General features: G+C 45.4%; 1 protein-coding gene across 2 annotated transcripts in view; it reads left to right on the forward strand.

Annotated features, from left to right (window-relative positions):
* CYRIA (CYFIP related Rac1 interactor A) overlaps nt 1-15,577 on the forward strand; it is a 72,761-nt gene that overhangs the window by 48,059 nt on the left and 9,125 nt on the right. For both annotated transcript variants that reach the window (XM_066589179.1, XM_066589177.1), the window contains exons 4-7: nt 8,849-8,970; nt 10,178-10,283; nt 13,884-14,020; nt 14,104-14,181. In XM_066589179.1, coding sequence (XP_066445276.1) covers nt 8,849-8,970; nt 10,178-10,283; nt 13,884-14,020; nt 14,104-14,181 — 443 coding nt within the window. The remainder of the gene's footprint in view (nt 1-8,848; nt 8,971-10,177; nt 10,284-13,883; nt 14,021-14,103; nt 14,182-15,577) is intronic.

Consider the following 15,577-nt stretch of genomic DNA (forward strand, 5'->3'; position numbering starts at 1 on the left):
AGACCCCTTTTCTTGCAATCAGGTAGGTCCCAGCAATCGGGCTTTCACCTATCAGACACTTATCCACTAGCTGTAGGATTAACCCTCTCCAATCCACTGTCTGACTTCTAAAGACATTGATATAAGGCTGTACAGCTCCGATGTTGGAAGACGTCCGTCGGGGTTCTCTTACTGTATGTTACCAGCCTCTCTGCTGTTGGAGCCTATCCAACGTGTCACCTCATGCAGTACTGGCTTTAGCCAGCATATAGCGCCGTTTTATAACAGCAGAAAAAGAGTAAGCCCCCCTAGGAAAACCACAAGTTTACAAGGGCAATAGGGTCCCAGTTAGACCTATGGAAAGTTTACCACTAGGACCTTCCAAACTGATAAAATTAAAAAATACCTTTTATTAAATTACTTAAAAGAAAAGAAGAACAAAACACACACAAACAATCACAAGAGGAGTTATGATGTAAATAGACACCTATAACTAGTAATCAGAAGGATGTTCGAAACGTAAGTTTTACGCTCGACTTGTAGAGCAAAAACACTTGCCACTCGTGTAATATGAACAATGACAGATTAGAGTCATACGATAAGACTCTGTTGATGTAAATCATTGGTCATAGTCCAAGTGAAGGTGATTCAGTCTAATAGGAGGACGAATCCCATACTTGGTCAGGTATAACACCGTGCGTCAAAGGATGGAAATGACTAACACGTGAAAAAATTAGCTCATCAAGAGCGCGTCACCCAACGCGTTTCCCCCACCTAGTGGGTTCTTCAGGGGTTACAGTACGCTAATCCCAACTGATGTGTCAGGTCGTGGCCAAAGTCTACTTATGGAGACCACATAGACGTCCCGAATATAGAAGGCACGCTAGTGGTCGCCAAAAAATGGTCTGTTTGCGTCCATTTACGGATGCTAAGCACCGAAAAGATAAAGGTGCGTTGTAGGTAAAAACAGACCAAAAAAAAAAAATAATAATAATTGACCCTAAGCGTGACAAAAAAAAAAAAAAAATTTTTTTTTTTTTTTTTTTTTTGTCACCACTGTGGTCATAAAAAGAGCATAACTATCCTCTTAGTACAAGAAAAGGGCAGGGAGATATATCCCAAGCCCTAAAGCCGTTAGATAGAAACACGATCTGCAGTCCCTATGGTCCTAAAGATAGAACAAAAGTACCTAGCAGATATAAACTAGCTTAGGTTGCTAGATACATGGATAAGTGCAACCAAAGTAAGTAGTAACGGGGAACTCGCCCCTAAATCAGGACCCAAAACTGAAATCAAATAAAAGAAAAAAACGGCGGCATGTCAGTCCTTGTGGTGGAGTGACAGCATAATGAATAGCTAGTCCAAGGAGCTTTAAATAGGGTTCCCAGAGAAACACCCATGGGCGGGTGTGTAAACACAGAGCCAATCAGAGTTGAATTGGGAGGTGTCCACCTTGTCCCTGGTAGCCATGGCTACCGGTACACTAATGCTTTGTGCTGTTAGTTTAAATGAACCCAGAGTACTTACATCTAATGCATAATGCAGAGGGATATGAAGCGCTTATAAAGCGCCAGCCAGCGATCACATGGCACTGACTGATCCCTTCTGTAGCATATCATAAGCCTCTGAGGTCCGGATTGTAGATGGGTGACGTCATGACGTTAAGGGGGCGTGGCTACGTAGCCAGCGCCGAGATCACATGACGATGCATGTGATATTATACCCGATGCTTTATAGAAGAAGATAAATGGCACTACGGTCATACAGACCGCCAGCCAAAGCATCAGAGTCATGACGTCACTACCTGGGCTCCGGATAACGGATGCCTTGGTTGTGATGCCTGTTATCATCTCTGATGCTTTGGCTGGCGGTCTGTATGACCGTAGTGCCATTTATCTTCTTCTATAAAGCATCGGGTATAATATCACATGCATCGTCATGTGATCTCGGCGCTGGCTACGTAGCCACGCCCCCTTAACGTCATGACGTCACCCATCTACAATCCGGACCTCAGAGGCTTATGATATGCTACAGAAGGGATCAGTCAGTGCCATGTGATCGCTGGCTGGCGCTTTATAAGCGCTTCATATCCCTCTGCATTATGCATTAGATGTAAGTACTCTGGGTTCATTTAAACTAACAGCACAAAGCATTAGTGTACCGGTAGCCATGGCTACCAGGGACAAGGTGGACACCTCCCAATTCAACTCTGATTGGCTCTGTGTTTACACACCCGCCCATGGGTGTTTCTCTGGGAACCCTATTTAAAGCTCCTTGGACTAGCTATTCATTATGCTGTCACTCCACCACAAGGACTGACATGCCGCCGTTTTTTTCTTTTATTTGATTTCAGTTTTGGGTCCTGATTTAGGGGCGAGTTCCCCGTTACTACTTACTTTGGTTGCACTTATCCATGTATCTAGCAACCTAAGCTAGTTTATATCTGCTAGGTACTTTTGTTCTATCTTTAGGACCATAGGGACTGCAGATCGTGTTTCTATCTAACGGCTTTAGGGCTTGGGATATATCTCCCTGCCCTTTTCTTGTACTAAGAGGATAGTTATGCTCTTTTTATGACCACAGTGGTGACAAAAAAAAAAAAAAAAAAAAATTTTTTTTTTTTTTTTTGTCACGCTTAGGGTCAATTATTATTATTTTTTTTTTTTGGTCTGTTTTTACCTACAACGCACCTTTATCTTTTCGGTGCTTAGCATCCGTAAATGGACGCAAACAGACCATTTTTTGGCGACCACTAGCGTGCCTTCTATATTCGGGACGTCTATGTGGTCTCCATAAGTAGACTTTGGCCACGACCTGACACATCAGTTGGGATTAGCGTACTGTAACCCCTGAAGAACCCACTAGGTGGGGGAAACGCGTTGGGTGACGCGCTGTTGATGAGCTAATTTTTTCACGTGTTAGTCATTTCCATCCTTTGACGCACGGTGTTATACCTGACCAAGTATGGGATTCGTCCTCCTATTAGACTGAATCACCTTCACTTGGACTATGACCAATGATTTACATCAACAGAGTCTTATCGTATGACTCTAATCTGTCATTGTTCATATTACACGAGTGGCAAGTGTTTTTGCTCTACAAGTCGAGCGTAAAACTTACGTTTCGAACATCCTTCTGATTACTAGTTATAGGTGTCTATTTACATCATAACTCCTCTTGTGATTGTTTGTGTGTGTTTTGTTCTTCTTTTCTTTTAAGTAATTTAATAAAAGGTATTTTTTAATTTTATCAGTTTGGAAGGTCCTAGTGGTAAACTTCCCCTAGGAAAACCAGGATACAAATTGGATTGGAAAGGGTTAAGAGGGACGGGTTCCTTTCATGGGACAACCCATTTTAAGAGGACCTGTCAAATCTCCCCAATGTCTGTTCAAGAAATACTCCAATGTCTCAATAAAGGAATGGCAGCATCCTGGGCGTAATGCAAAGCAGTAATTTATTCCTCCAAAATCTTGCTACGTTTCGACCCCATTGGGGTCTTTGTCAAGTTTGATGTTCAAGAAATAATTCCATTCCCCATGAAATTGCAATTGTGGGGCAGCTTTTCTTCAAATGATGATGTGCCATTCCTCTGTTACACCTCCTGGAAATGTATGAATAGATTTAGGCCCCCTGTCCACAGGGGAGGAGGAATATTGCTAGCGATGTTCCGCCACTGGGGAGCAGGGGAGAGAACTCTGTTCTCTGCGGTGAGCCTATCTGACAGAGAGGCTCACCACGGAGACTCGCAGCATCGCTAGGATTCTCCGCTCATGGACGTCCAGGCTACGCTTTCGATAGCAACGCTATGGGAAGTGTGCACTGCGTTACCCAGATCGGCCGTGGACAGGAGCCCTTGTATAGCTAGTGTTGCCAATCCCCTCGTTGATAAAACGAGTGCTCACTGTCTATTCGGGGGTCAGACTGTTACGGACACTGCCTGCTGTCTAATGCAGCTGTTCCCAAACTTTTTCAGCCATGGAGCCCCAAAGTTAGACAAAGGGTTTGGTCAAGGGAGGGGTTATCACTGCATATGATTTTTACCTCCGTCGTTATAAAAAGGACAAGGAGTAACGCTGGAGCGCTGGATGGGCTATTGATATACATGATATTTAAACCCCGCACCACATGTCAGGGTCCACATGGGTTGTGCGCAGATTTTTTCCACAGCGTGTGGATGAGATTTTCAAAATCTCAACCACTCTGCTGCTGCAGCTACTGTGAAATCCACAGCAAGTCCGCACCATGTACTAATAGTGACCCCTATACTGCTGGCCCCAAGTAGTAATAGCGACCCTCTATATTGGCCCCATGTAGTAATAGCAATGCCTATTGTAGCCCCGTGTAGTAAGTGGTCTCGGTAGTAATCGTGACCCCCCCCCCCCCCCCCCCCCCGCCACAGTGACTCCAGTAGTAATAGTGAACCCCCCCCCCCCCCACCACCACAGTGGCCCCAGTGGTAATAGTGACCCACCACAGTGGCCCCAGTGGTAATAGCTCCCCAACCCATATGCTTACCTCATCCTTGTAGTCAGCACCGCTCCTCCTCTGCTCAGCGCTGATCCCAGGTACACACTGACGGCAGTGTGTGATCATGGAACGTTTCCTCCCTTCTCCTATTCTGCGGAACTAAGGAGGAAAGGACTCCGAAGAGGAGGATCCCGGGTGCACACTGACGTCAGAGTGTGCATCGGGAGCAGCAGCGCTGAGTGATTACCGTCCGCTGCGGCACCAGAGCCAGTAATCACTACCGTGGTGAGCAGCCATCGGTACACGTGCCAGCAAAGAGGGATCAGTGTGCCCCCTCCGGCATGCGTGCCATAGGTTCGCCACCACGGACCCTAACTGTCACTCACAGAGCCCAAAGGGAGCACAGTTTGGGAACAGCTGGTCTAGGGGAATGGTAACACCCAGTTGTCAATTTATTCATGCATTTCCAGGAGGAATAACAGAGGAACGCACAATGCAGGGTTTTAAGAAAATATTCCCCAAAATTACTTTATATGTATACAAACCTTTTTAGTAAACGGACATGTCAGGAGGGGTAGCAGCAGGTCACACGCACTTTTAACTGCCCTGTCAGATGTAGCAATGTTTATCTTGACTCTTAGATGCCTGCCGATTTATTGACCCATTTAATTGGCTTTTGTTGTACTAGGATAAAATACAGTTGTTTAATGTAAGAAACCTTCTCTCTGAAAGTCAGGACAGTAAAGTTAAACCTTGCTACATCTGTGCTGTTAGTTCTCCGGAGGGAACGCAGGTGAGTGACCGTGAGTGTTGTCTGCGGGCCGGCCTCACTAACCTGCATGGCTAACTTCTGCATGGCTTGTATAGAGAATTACTGCAGCTTTATGATCTGTTCACACAATCCCAGATCTTCTCAATAAATGTTGTTTTTGCAATTTTTGAACTGAAATGTTGTGTTTTTGTTGTTTGCTTGTTTTTTTTTTTTGCTTTGTTTGAATTCTTGATGTTTTCTATGGACTTCTAATGTATAAAGTAATGAGATGGATTGACTGGTATCCTGCACACACACTTCATGTACATTTAGGCCATATATGCTACCCTCTCTTGAGCTAACCTCTCCGCCTCTCGGACATCCCAGACCCAACTCGGGACCCAAATTGGTTTCCACTCGCGTGCAGGAAGAATCCATTTCCCATAGCATGCTGTATTTTCTGCAGACCCGCGGTGAAGACGCACGCCGCAGATCCCACAGCAAAAATCCACCCGTGTGCAGGCGGCCTTACTGTAGAGGCCAAAGAAGTTGGAACACACTACCCGATGGGGGGTCTCTAATAAACTGGCCATCCAGTGTATATAGTTTCGAGCTCAGCCTTGTCATCCTGTCCACAAGATGGACTATTTCTGGGTAAAAAGAAGCAGACCCTCCTCGCTAAAGTCCTCCAATCTGTGCGCAGACTACAGAATCTGTCCTGTTAACCTGTAGGTAATGTATGGACACATACATAATATTGTATGTGTTCCACTTCTTAGCCGGGACGTCGGGGTAATTTAGCATGATGAATGGAAGTACAGTGGGGAGCGATATTCGAGGGGTCATTAGACACGTACTGTTTGATCAGGACTTTACTGGTCTGCATGCAGTAATGTATAGATTGTGCCTCTTGGTATGGCATGAAATGTGCTCGCAGTGAGCCCAGCCGCCATGCATTGAAGTTCCTGGCAGTAGTACAGGGCGGACAATGTTACCTGAGAGGCGTCCTTGTCAGAAAGCCGGAATTGTTCCGAGCGCGACGGAGCCAGCCAAGATTCGTAGAAAATAAAAATAGTGTGTTTTGCTTGAGGGCCAAGACTGTGTCCTAGAAGGCACCTCCAAGCCCTCCTGCTAGATCTATCACACATGCTGTTTCTATTCAGCGCAGATCAGATTGGCACTTACTAGTACAGAGCACATAATGTAAGGAGCCGAACCGCAGGGATTGCCTCTGCAGCCCCAGGTAAAACACACGGATTTATTCACATGGCGTTTGAGAGTCTGCAGCATCTCGGCCGACTTCTGGCGCACATTTTACCTCTAGATTCACTACAAATTAGCCAAGTAAAGTGTAAGTGATGGAATTCACAACCACATGTTCACCCCCCACTGAAAAAAAATCTGCTTTTAGGACATGCTATGGATTTCCAAATCTGCAATGTGTCAGAGTTCTTGAGAACTTCACTCTTTGCATACAAGGGGTTAAATCCATGTCAAACTTTCCTGCCAAGTTTTAAAGTGATCTTCTGGTTTGGCGACAAAGCATTTTTGCTAGTAGCTGTCTAATGGTCCTTTTTAGATGAGACGAGCTGTCGGACAAATGATGCCTGACGCTCGTCCCAGTGGTGCTCGTTCTTGTGCTGTTACAAAGGAGCGAGTATCTCTGACACTGCTGCCGGAACGGAGGAGGAGCGGGCCGGAGAGCGTTCTCCCACCCCCGTCGTTCAGTATAAACATCAGTAGTTCACTGTTGAACAACTGAATGATTCTCGCTCAGTCGCTGCATACATTTACACGGAACGCGTGTTCTTCAAATTCCCACTGGAGCCGGAACGATTCTGAAGGATCGTCCCGTGTAAAAGGGCCATAAAATGTGTGGCCAGCTCTTACTCCCAATGACCTGGGAATAAGCAATCACCAATTACTGTGGGGGATATTAAAACGAAATGTTAGCCTTCCAAATTTATGTATGGAAGAACCACATTGAGCATCTGTGCTAGCTTCTAGAGAGAGTTCCCAAGTGGGGAGTCAATATGCCTTTATAGGGCAACCTGCTTAAAGAGGGCCTGTCATGCCGTCTGTCCAGTGGAACAGGTTGCATATAGAGATGAGCGAGCATACTCGCTAAGGCAAACTACTCGAGCGACTAGTGCCTTATGCGAGTACCTGCCGCTCATCTCTAAAGATTCGGGTGCCAGCGGGGGAGAGCGGGGAGGAACGGAGGGAAGATCTCTCTCTCCCTCTCTTTCCCCCCAACCCCCCCCCCCCCCCCCCAGCTTCTCCCTGCTCACCACCGCAACTCACCTCTCACCCGCGCTGGCTGCCGGATCTTTAGAGACGAGCGGGCAGGTACTCGAATAAGGCACTACTCGCTCGAGTAGTTTGCCTTAGCGAGTATGGTCGCTCATCTCTAGTTGCATACCTTTTTACTACACCAGTGTTTCTCAACTCAACCCCAACAGGTCATGTTTTCTGGATTTCAGTATTGCACCGATGATGTTATTATTGTCGGTGCCTCAGATATCCCCACAGGTGTACTATAGGATATCCTGAAAACATGACCCGTTGGGGGTCCCCGAGGACTGGAGTTGAGAAACGCTGCTCTACACAATGGTTTGTTTCTTTCGAGTTCGATACTTATCAGTTGCCCACCCTTTTTGAAAAATTTTTCCTATTTTTTTTTTAAAGAACATCTAATAATTTCTCCTTTTCAGTTGGACACAAACTGTTTCCTTAAGCCAACTTATAACAAGTCCATTTGCCGCTTTTCCCCATCTAATAACTTCAAGGCTATGGAAGCCTTTGAGCATGAAAAACCAATACACACATATCTTGCAGGAAAAAAAATAATGCACTTATTTTTGCATTGAGTTTTCCTTTTCATGCATTTAGAAAGCTTTACTGTTTGTAGGCTCCCCTACATTCAAAGCGGGGGGCATTCCCAGCTCTCCGTCTCTTCTCCTCTTTCATAGACGCTGTAGAATAAGCACACCCACTTAATACCACACAGCTATCTTACACCCCCTCCCCGAGTAGCTGCTGCTTTTCCCCATCACTGCAGATAATTCACCTGGGATGAATTACAGCCCTCTGTAATAGTAGTTTTCTCTGCTCTCTGTCCTGATTTCCTCTACCAATTTACTCTCCTACAAAATCGGCTTAGCTTTCGGTCCTCTAGTCTCCAGCGCCTTGGAAAATAATGCAAACCTAGAAATCAAACAATCAGAATTTTTAAAATGAAATCCAATTACAAAAAGTCTTCATTTCCAAAAAGCACACTGATTAAAAGAAAAGGGTGCAAAAGCGTACATTGACTTTAATTTCCTCCACATACACCTTTACGATGTCCAGTCTCAAATGCCCCTTTAAGGGGGTTGTCCAGGATTGGAAAACCTGGCTTCTTTCATCCAGAAACAGCGCCATTTCTGTCCATGGGTTGTGTCTGGTATTTCAGAGTATCTACATTGCGGTGAATGGAGCTTTGTTGCAGTACCGGACACAACCCATGGACAGAAATGGCGCTGTTTCTGGATGAAAGAAGCCAGGTTTTCCAATTCGCAGCAACCCCTTTTTAAAGGGGTTTTATGTGCAGTGGTGTGAAGGCTTGTACTTGTTAGGACTACTCTTATTTGCTTGTATTTTGTTTTCTAGATGCTCAACCAACCGACTGTGAGAGGGAGGTGTGGAACCAAGTCAGCGCCGTCTTGCAGGAATCTGAGAGCATTCTTTCAGATCTGCAAGCGTACAAAGGAGCCGGACAAGAGATACGAGATGTATGGCTTCACGCTGCCCTCGCCTACTTTTTTTTTTCTTTGTCAAACTTTTTACGTATTACTATATTATATATCACTATATCCTTCCCCATATTGGGAGCATGTGCGAATATGCGGTAAGAGTGTATTTACGATACACCAATTGCGATATCGCTTCGAGGAACTTGGACCAATATCGCACTTGAAAACCTCTGATTTTACACACGATTGAGATGCATTTTGCGAGAGAGAATTGCGTAGTGTCCCAATAATAGAGACCGAAAGTTGCATCACATTAACGTTTAGGGCTCATTCACCCTGAGGCCGAGCTCACACAGCCGTAAGCATAAAACGCCGCGGCGCTCCCACAGTATTTTACAGATCTGAACCCAGCTGCGACCGCGTATCGCCACAGAATTCACACAGGTGGTCATGTGCAGTACACCGTCGTCCCCCCCCCCCCCTCTTCTCCCGTGTCATCACTTAGCGATGTAATTGCGCCTGGGCCATGGATAGATCCATGAGAACAATGGACTCCATGTGGCCAAATACAGCCTGCTGCGTTCTATTTTGCACTCGCAAATTACGCAATTCCGACACCCTAATCTGAGCGGAACTGCGTAAGACAGTGTAGTTGATTGCCTGCGAGCTAGCACGTATCACACGGGCGTACAAAGCCCGCTTAATATGCAATTCCAATATGGTAGTGTAAGAGCAGGCTCACACGAACGTTTGGTAAAATGTGTTTTTACAGTTACACCGCTGTGGAGACCGCGGCGAGCAGGCATATCGCAGTGCCACGTGCAGTCTTCCTGATTTTCATTTTTTATTTGCATTTTTTTGCATTTTCTGCTCTGTCGCTTAGCACCGTTGCATATAAACGCCACAATGTATTTGCGTATGTGCTGCATTTGTTACATGCCCATAGAGAACAATGGGGTTCTATCGCACGGAGAGCGCAGTAAGATGAAACACGCCGCATTCTTTTTTACGCACGTACTATACACCATTTATATACCCAAGTGTGAATGGGTCAATGAAAATCAATGTACAGTCATTGGCGCCATTCACCATGTAATACGCGCTGAAATGGCGCTCATGTGAGCCCGCTCTAAGAAGAACATGCATTCCGAATTCTGATCCTCTTTCCCTTATTCCTCCGCTCATCAAAGGTTAAAGTAAGATGCCAGAAGTCGCCCCATTGAGACCGGTCTCCTCTATATTTTAGGCTATACAGAATCCTAATGACATCCAGCTTCAGGAGAAGGCCTGGAACTCCGTCTGCCCCCTTGTTGTGCGGCTCAAGCGCTTTTATGAGTTTTCTCTAAGACTCGGTAAGTTCTTTCTGTCCTCCTAGGTACGTCCTCCTTGCTCTCTGGCAGCGGCTCCTCAGGAAATGTAAAGCTGTTCCTTGTAGTCTATGAAGACGGTTCTCTGGCAGCGCAGAAGGTGCTGAAGTCATACTACATTAATATAAAATAAACAGCTTTTAGAAGACTTACAGTTTTTGCCAATTTTGACACTTTAAACCTCTTACAAGGTTACCGAATAGCTGAAGGTAATCCGAACTCCCCTGTTCTGAGAGCCTGATCTTACCCCTACACGGATACTGGGGCAGACCTCATGCATGGGCTGTATTCAGAGGCAACCTTGGTCTGAATTGTGAACCAACGACGAGTGTTAGAAGCATCCGTGCGCCGGGGATTTCCTGATCGCTTGCTACAGTCATGACAAATTAGGTGCCTGCAACGTTAACTGCTTTCCGTCATACATACGGCTTTATACATCCTAACTGAATACATCTAATAGCCTTTCACAGCATATGCTGTGTACGGAGTGGGCTCGGTAGGTGAACCGGCTCCATACACGGTGGGAATCGGGCATTTGACACCCGCCCACAACAGCTGCCATTGAAGAGAACTCTGATCGCGACGGTTAGCCCTTTAAATGCCACGGTCAGTTCTGATAGTGGCATTTAAATGTCCCCATCCATTGAAGATTCAAATGTCCCCAATAGTCCTTCCATGATAAGACCATGGGGGGGTGCCACAAAATAGTGGCCAAAAAAAACTTTTTTTTTTTTTTTTTGTGCGCTTTTCCCCTATTGGTATAAAAGAAAAAAAAATCCCACATTTTTCGTATTGTCATATCCATAATGACTCGTACAACAAATTGGACACACTTTTTATTCTTCAAAAGCTGAGGCAAAGTGCTTATTTTTTTTTTTTCCTTTTGCCATCCAAAAAAAAAGCAATAAAAGTGATCAAAATAGCCGCATGTACCCCAAAGTGGTATCCATAAAAACTATAGGTCGTCAAGCAAGAAACAAGTTCACGCACAGCTCCGTCCATGGAAAAATAAAGTTATAAGACTTTGAATGCAGCGATTTTAAAAAAAATAAATATTTTTTTTTCAAAAAATGGTGTTTATTGCGGAAAAGTGGAAAAACCTTAAAAAAAAAATTTTTTTTGTATCGTTGCAATCGTACCGACCCGCAAAAAAAATGTATTGTCATTTATGCTGCATAATTGATTCTGTGTGTATAAAAAAATAAAAATTACTAAAAGTTTTACAATATAGTTTATGCACCCAAAAATGGCACCAATAAAAACTACAGTTCGACGCAAAAAGCAGGCCAACAAGTTATGGCTTTTAAAAAGTCGTTGCGTCTTTATGCCCAAAATAGGCCATGTCCTTAAGGGGTTAATAAGCGCTCAAATTATCGCTCCGTCTGTAAGAAACATTTGAATAAAAAGCGATCAATAAGTTGTATGTTCCCTAAAATGGAGCCAATACAAACTACGGGTTGCACCGCAGAAGATAAGCCTTCACACAACCCCGTCAACAGAAAAATAATATGGCCACAGAAACATTTATATTTTATTCCCTCCAAGTCTTCCAATACATATGATACTTTAACCCTTTCCAGTCCACTGTCTGACGTATTCAGACATTCTGATTAAAGGCTGTACAGCTCCGATGTCAGAAGACTTCCGGCAGGGTATTCTTACTGTATATTGCCGGTCACTCTTTTGTCAGGGGACCTCTCCAGCATGTCGCATACCGCAGTACCGGCTCAAGCCAGCAGATGGCTCCATTGTCTCCAGCATGTCGCATACCGCAGTACCGGCTCAAGCCAGCAGATGGCTCCATTGTATAATGGCAGAAAGAGAAAGCCCCCTAGGAAACCCTGAATCCAAAATTGGATTGCAAAGGGTTACATGGTAGCATTGAAAAATGCAACTCCTCCCACAAAAAGAAGCCCTCCTGTAGATACACCACTGGCAAAGTGAGGTTATGATTTTTTTAAAGAGTGGATACCTGAACTGCAGAATGTGACCTGGATGCATCAGTGTGACCCTCCAGTCATGAAAGGGTTAAATTCTACACGGATGATGTTGATTATTTATTTTTTTTGCAGAGGTGGTTTTATGGTTCTGGCATGAAACAACCCCCCTGAAGTAAACTCTTACATATGCACCCCAGATGACAAGTCTGCTCCTGGTGACTACTGCATTATGGGAAGTGGCATTCTGATGCGCATAGTCGTTGGTTCATCCAATGTTTCTGCATCGTTAAAGGGGTAAACAATAGCTGATGGGCAGGGTCCACTCCCTGGGCTGTTGTGTCGGTGTAACACACAGCTGCATACACACTGCAGCAGAAAGTAGAGTATTGCAGGCACATTTCCTTCTCCCATGAATGGGAACTGTCCATCCTCGGCCGTGTGTATGAAGCGGTTTGTTTCCTTCTGCACATCTGTCAATTGCTGAGCCATATGGAGCCGGAGTTTACCGCTGGTGACCTCCGCTGATCAACTATTGGTGACTTGGCCTGAGGATAGATCATCAATAGTTCAGTCCTGGAAAAAAAACCTTTAAGGAGCACTAAACCTAGAAATAAGTGATAAAAGTAAACTGCAGTTAGATGTGACCTCACTGCTGTTAGTCCAAAGGTTGTACTGAAATGGTGGGCACATCCTGTAGAGACCCCGGGGCCGCCTCCTCCTGAATGCTTTCCTTATTGACCCTGCTGAAAACCTGGGGCCCTCTCCTCCTGATTGCTTCTCCTATTGCCCCTGTGGAGAACCTGGGGCCATCTCCTCCTGATTGCTTACCTTATTACCCCTGCCGAGAACCCAGGGCCGTCTCCTCCTGATTGCTTCTCTTATTGCCCCTGTGGAGACCCCGGGGCCGCCTCCTCCTGAATGCTTTCCTTATTGCCCCTGCGGAGAACCCGGGGCCATCTCCTCCTGATCACTTTCCTTATTACCCCTGCGGAGAACCCGAGGCCACCTCCTCCTGATCGCTTCCCTTATTGCCCCTGCCGAGAACCCGGGGTTGTCTCCTCCTGATCACTTCACTTATTGCCCCTACGGAGAACCTAATGCCATCTCCTCCAGATTGCTTCCCTTATTACCCCTGTGGAGAACCCGGGCCGTCTTCCCCTGGTCGCTTCTCTTATTGCCCCTGCGGAGAACCCGGGCCATCTCCTCCTGATTGCTTCTTATTACCCCTGCGGAGAACCCGGGTCCGTCTCCTCCTGATTGCTTCCCTTATTACCCCTGCGGAGAACCCGGGCCGTCTCCTCCTGATTGCTTCTCTTATTGCCCCTGTGGAGAACCCGGGCCGTCTCCTCCTGATCGCTTCCCTTTTTGCCCCTGCTGCAGCCAGACACGTGACAGTCATGTGGAAGAGATATGGGGATGCAGTCGACTTCCTGGGGCACAAACAAATTTCTTTATAGATTTCTCAATCTTGCAATATGCGTCGCCTCATATTAGGAAGTGCTTGGAATTTTTATATTTCGTATTCTTTTACACATTTTAGCATTTCTTTATAATTTGTCTTATTTAGAATGGTTACAAAATGATTAGTACCAATAGTTTGTGTTTGTTTCCATTTGTTGACTTTTTAGTCTCTTTATTCCTACAGAAAAGGCCTTGCAAAGTTTACTGGAGTCTCTGACCTGCCCCCCATATACCCCTACACAACACTTGGAGAGGGAGCAGGCCTTGGCTAAAGAGTTTGCTGAAATCCTGCACTTTACACTTCGCTTTGATGAACTGAAGGTACCACAGTATGTCTGCACTTGTAGATGGTGGTGGGGGGACAATATGGCATTGTTACCTTACTAATTGTAATCTGTTCGTAGATGAGAAATCCTGCAATCCAGAATGACTTCAGTTACTACAGGCGAACGATAAGTCGTAACCGGATAAATAACATGCATGTGAGTATAGACGTGGTGAACACCCCTGAGAAATCCATGTTGTGCTATGATAGTATAATCTGCGCCTCTGCTGCAGTGCATGTCTGTAGCATCTTCTATTGCAATGCTTCACAGGGTATGTAGTGTTTTTTGGAGTCTAGTGACATACGTCTGATAAAGTCCATCCAGTTCAATTCATTATCCTGCAGTGATGAGCCAGAGGAAGGCAAAAGCGAATTTTCCTCCTCTTTGGGGGGCAAAAGTTCCTTCCCAACGCCAAATCTTATAACTCCCTTCATCACCGACTCGGTGATAAAACATGTTATGTTGTTACACTCAGGAAAGTTGGCCCGGCCCCTCTTGTACTCTTTTAGTGAGTTCACCATCACCACGTCCTCAGGCAGAAAGTTCCACAGTTCCACTGCTCTTAGAGTAAAGAACCCCCTTGTATGTTGGTGTAGAAACCTTCTTTCCTCTAGATGTAGAGGGCGCCCCCTTGTTACGGTCCTGGGTATAAATAGATGATGGGGGAGATCTATGTCCCCCAATATATTTATACATAGTTATTAGGTCGCCCCCAGGTGTCTTTTTTTTTTTTTCCTAACTAAATAACTCTAATTTTGATAACCTCTCTGGGTCTTGTAGTCCGCCTGTTCTATTTTCTTCAGTTGTCCATATTTGAAACCAGATCAAGCTCGGTTTTTCTTCCGCACTTGTATTCAAAACCACCTGCCTCTCATACGGACCCATATAGTGGATGGATTTCTAGAAGCACTCTAGCAATGCCCATTCAGCGCTAGCAGCATGTATGTGAACACACCCTATTGACGCTGCCGCCGTTCAGAAGAAAGCATGCTTTGAAGATTCGCTTGGAAGGGCGCTCAGTGACGTGGGCCGGCCTCGCTCACCTTTTCCAGCCTGGAGCATTTAGATTGACAGATTTCTCCCTGCTTGTGTGTAGGGAGAGGCCTGTCAGTGTAGGTGATTCAGGTGGGGAGAGGCCGGCCGCACTCCACTCCTCTGCAGTTTGAAACTTGGTGCAACTTTTTTCTGATCTCAGTTCTGACCGACTCAGATCTGCTTGGTGGTGTTTATTCGTTTTCTAGTCAGTTTCTCAGTTTGTATGATGCTAGTACATGATCCTTACCACAGAAATTGCTTAAAGGATGACAGAGACACTTTTGTCACAGTTACCGATGATGATTACACAGCTCTTGTCACACAGATAGAATAGAGGAGATCACAGCTCATCCTCCTGACTGTATACATAGCTTATTTAGGTGAATACAGAAGGTGATGATTGTTAAACCTCCCCTCTTCCCCCTCTGCAGGCAAAAATAGTATAGCCTCAGCTAATGTTGTGCTGATGCATCATGGGATTGATTGACAGTGAAAGTAAAAAGTTTCACTCTGAAGA

Source organism: Eleutherodactylus coqui, chromosome 1 (genome assembly GCF_035609145.1).
Source record: "Eleutherodactylus coqui strain aEleCoq1 chromosome 1, aEleCoq1.hap1, whole genome shotgun sequence".
Lineage (NCBI taxonomy): Eukaryota > Metazoa > Chordata > Amphibia > Anura > Eleutherodactylidae > Eleutherodactylus > Eleutherodactylus coqui.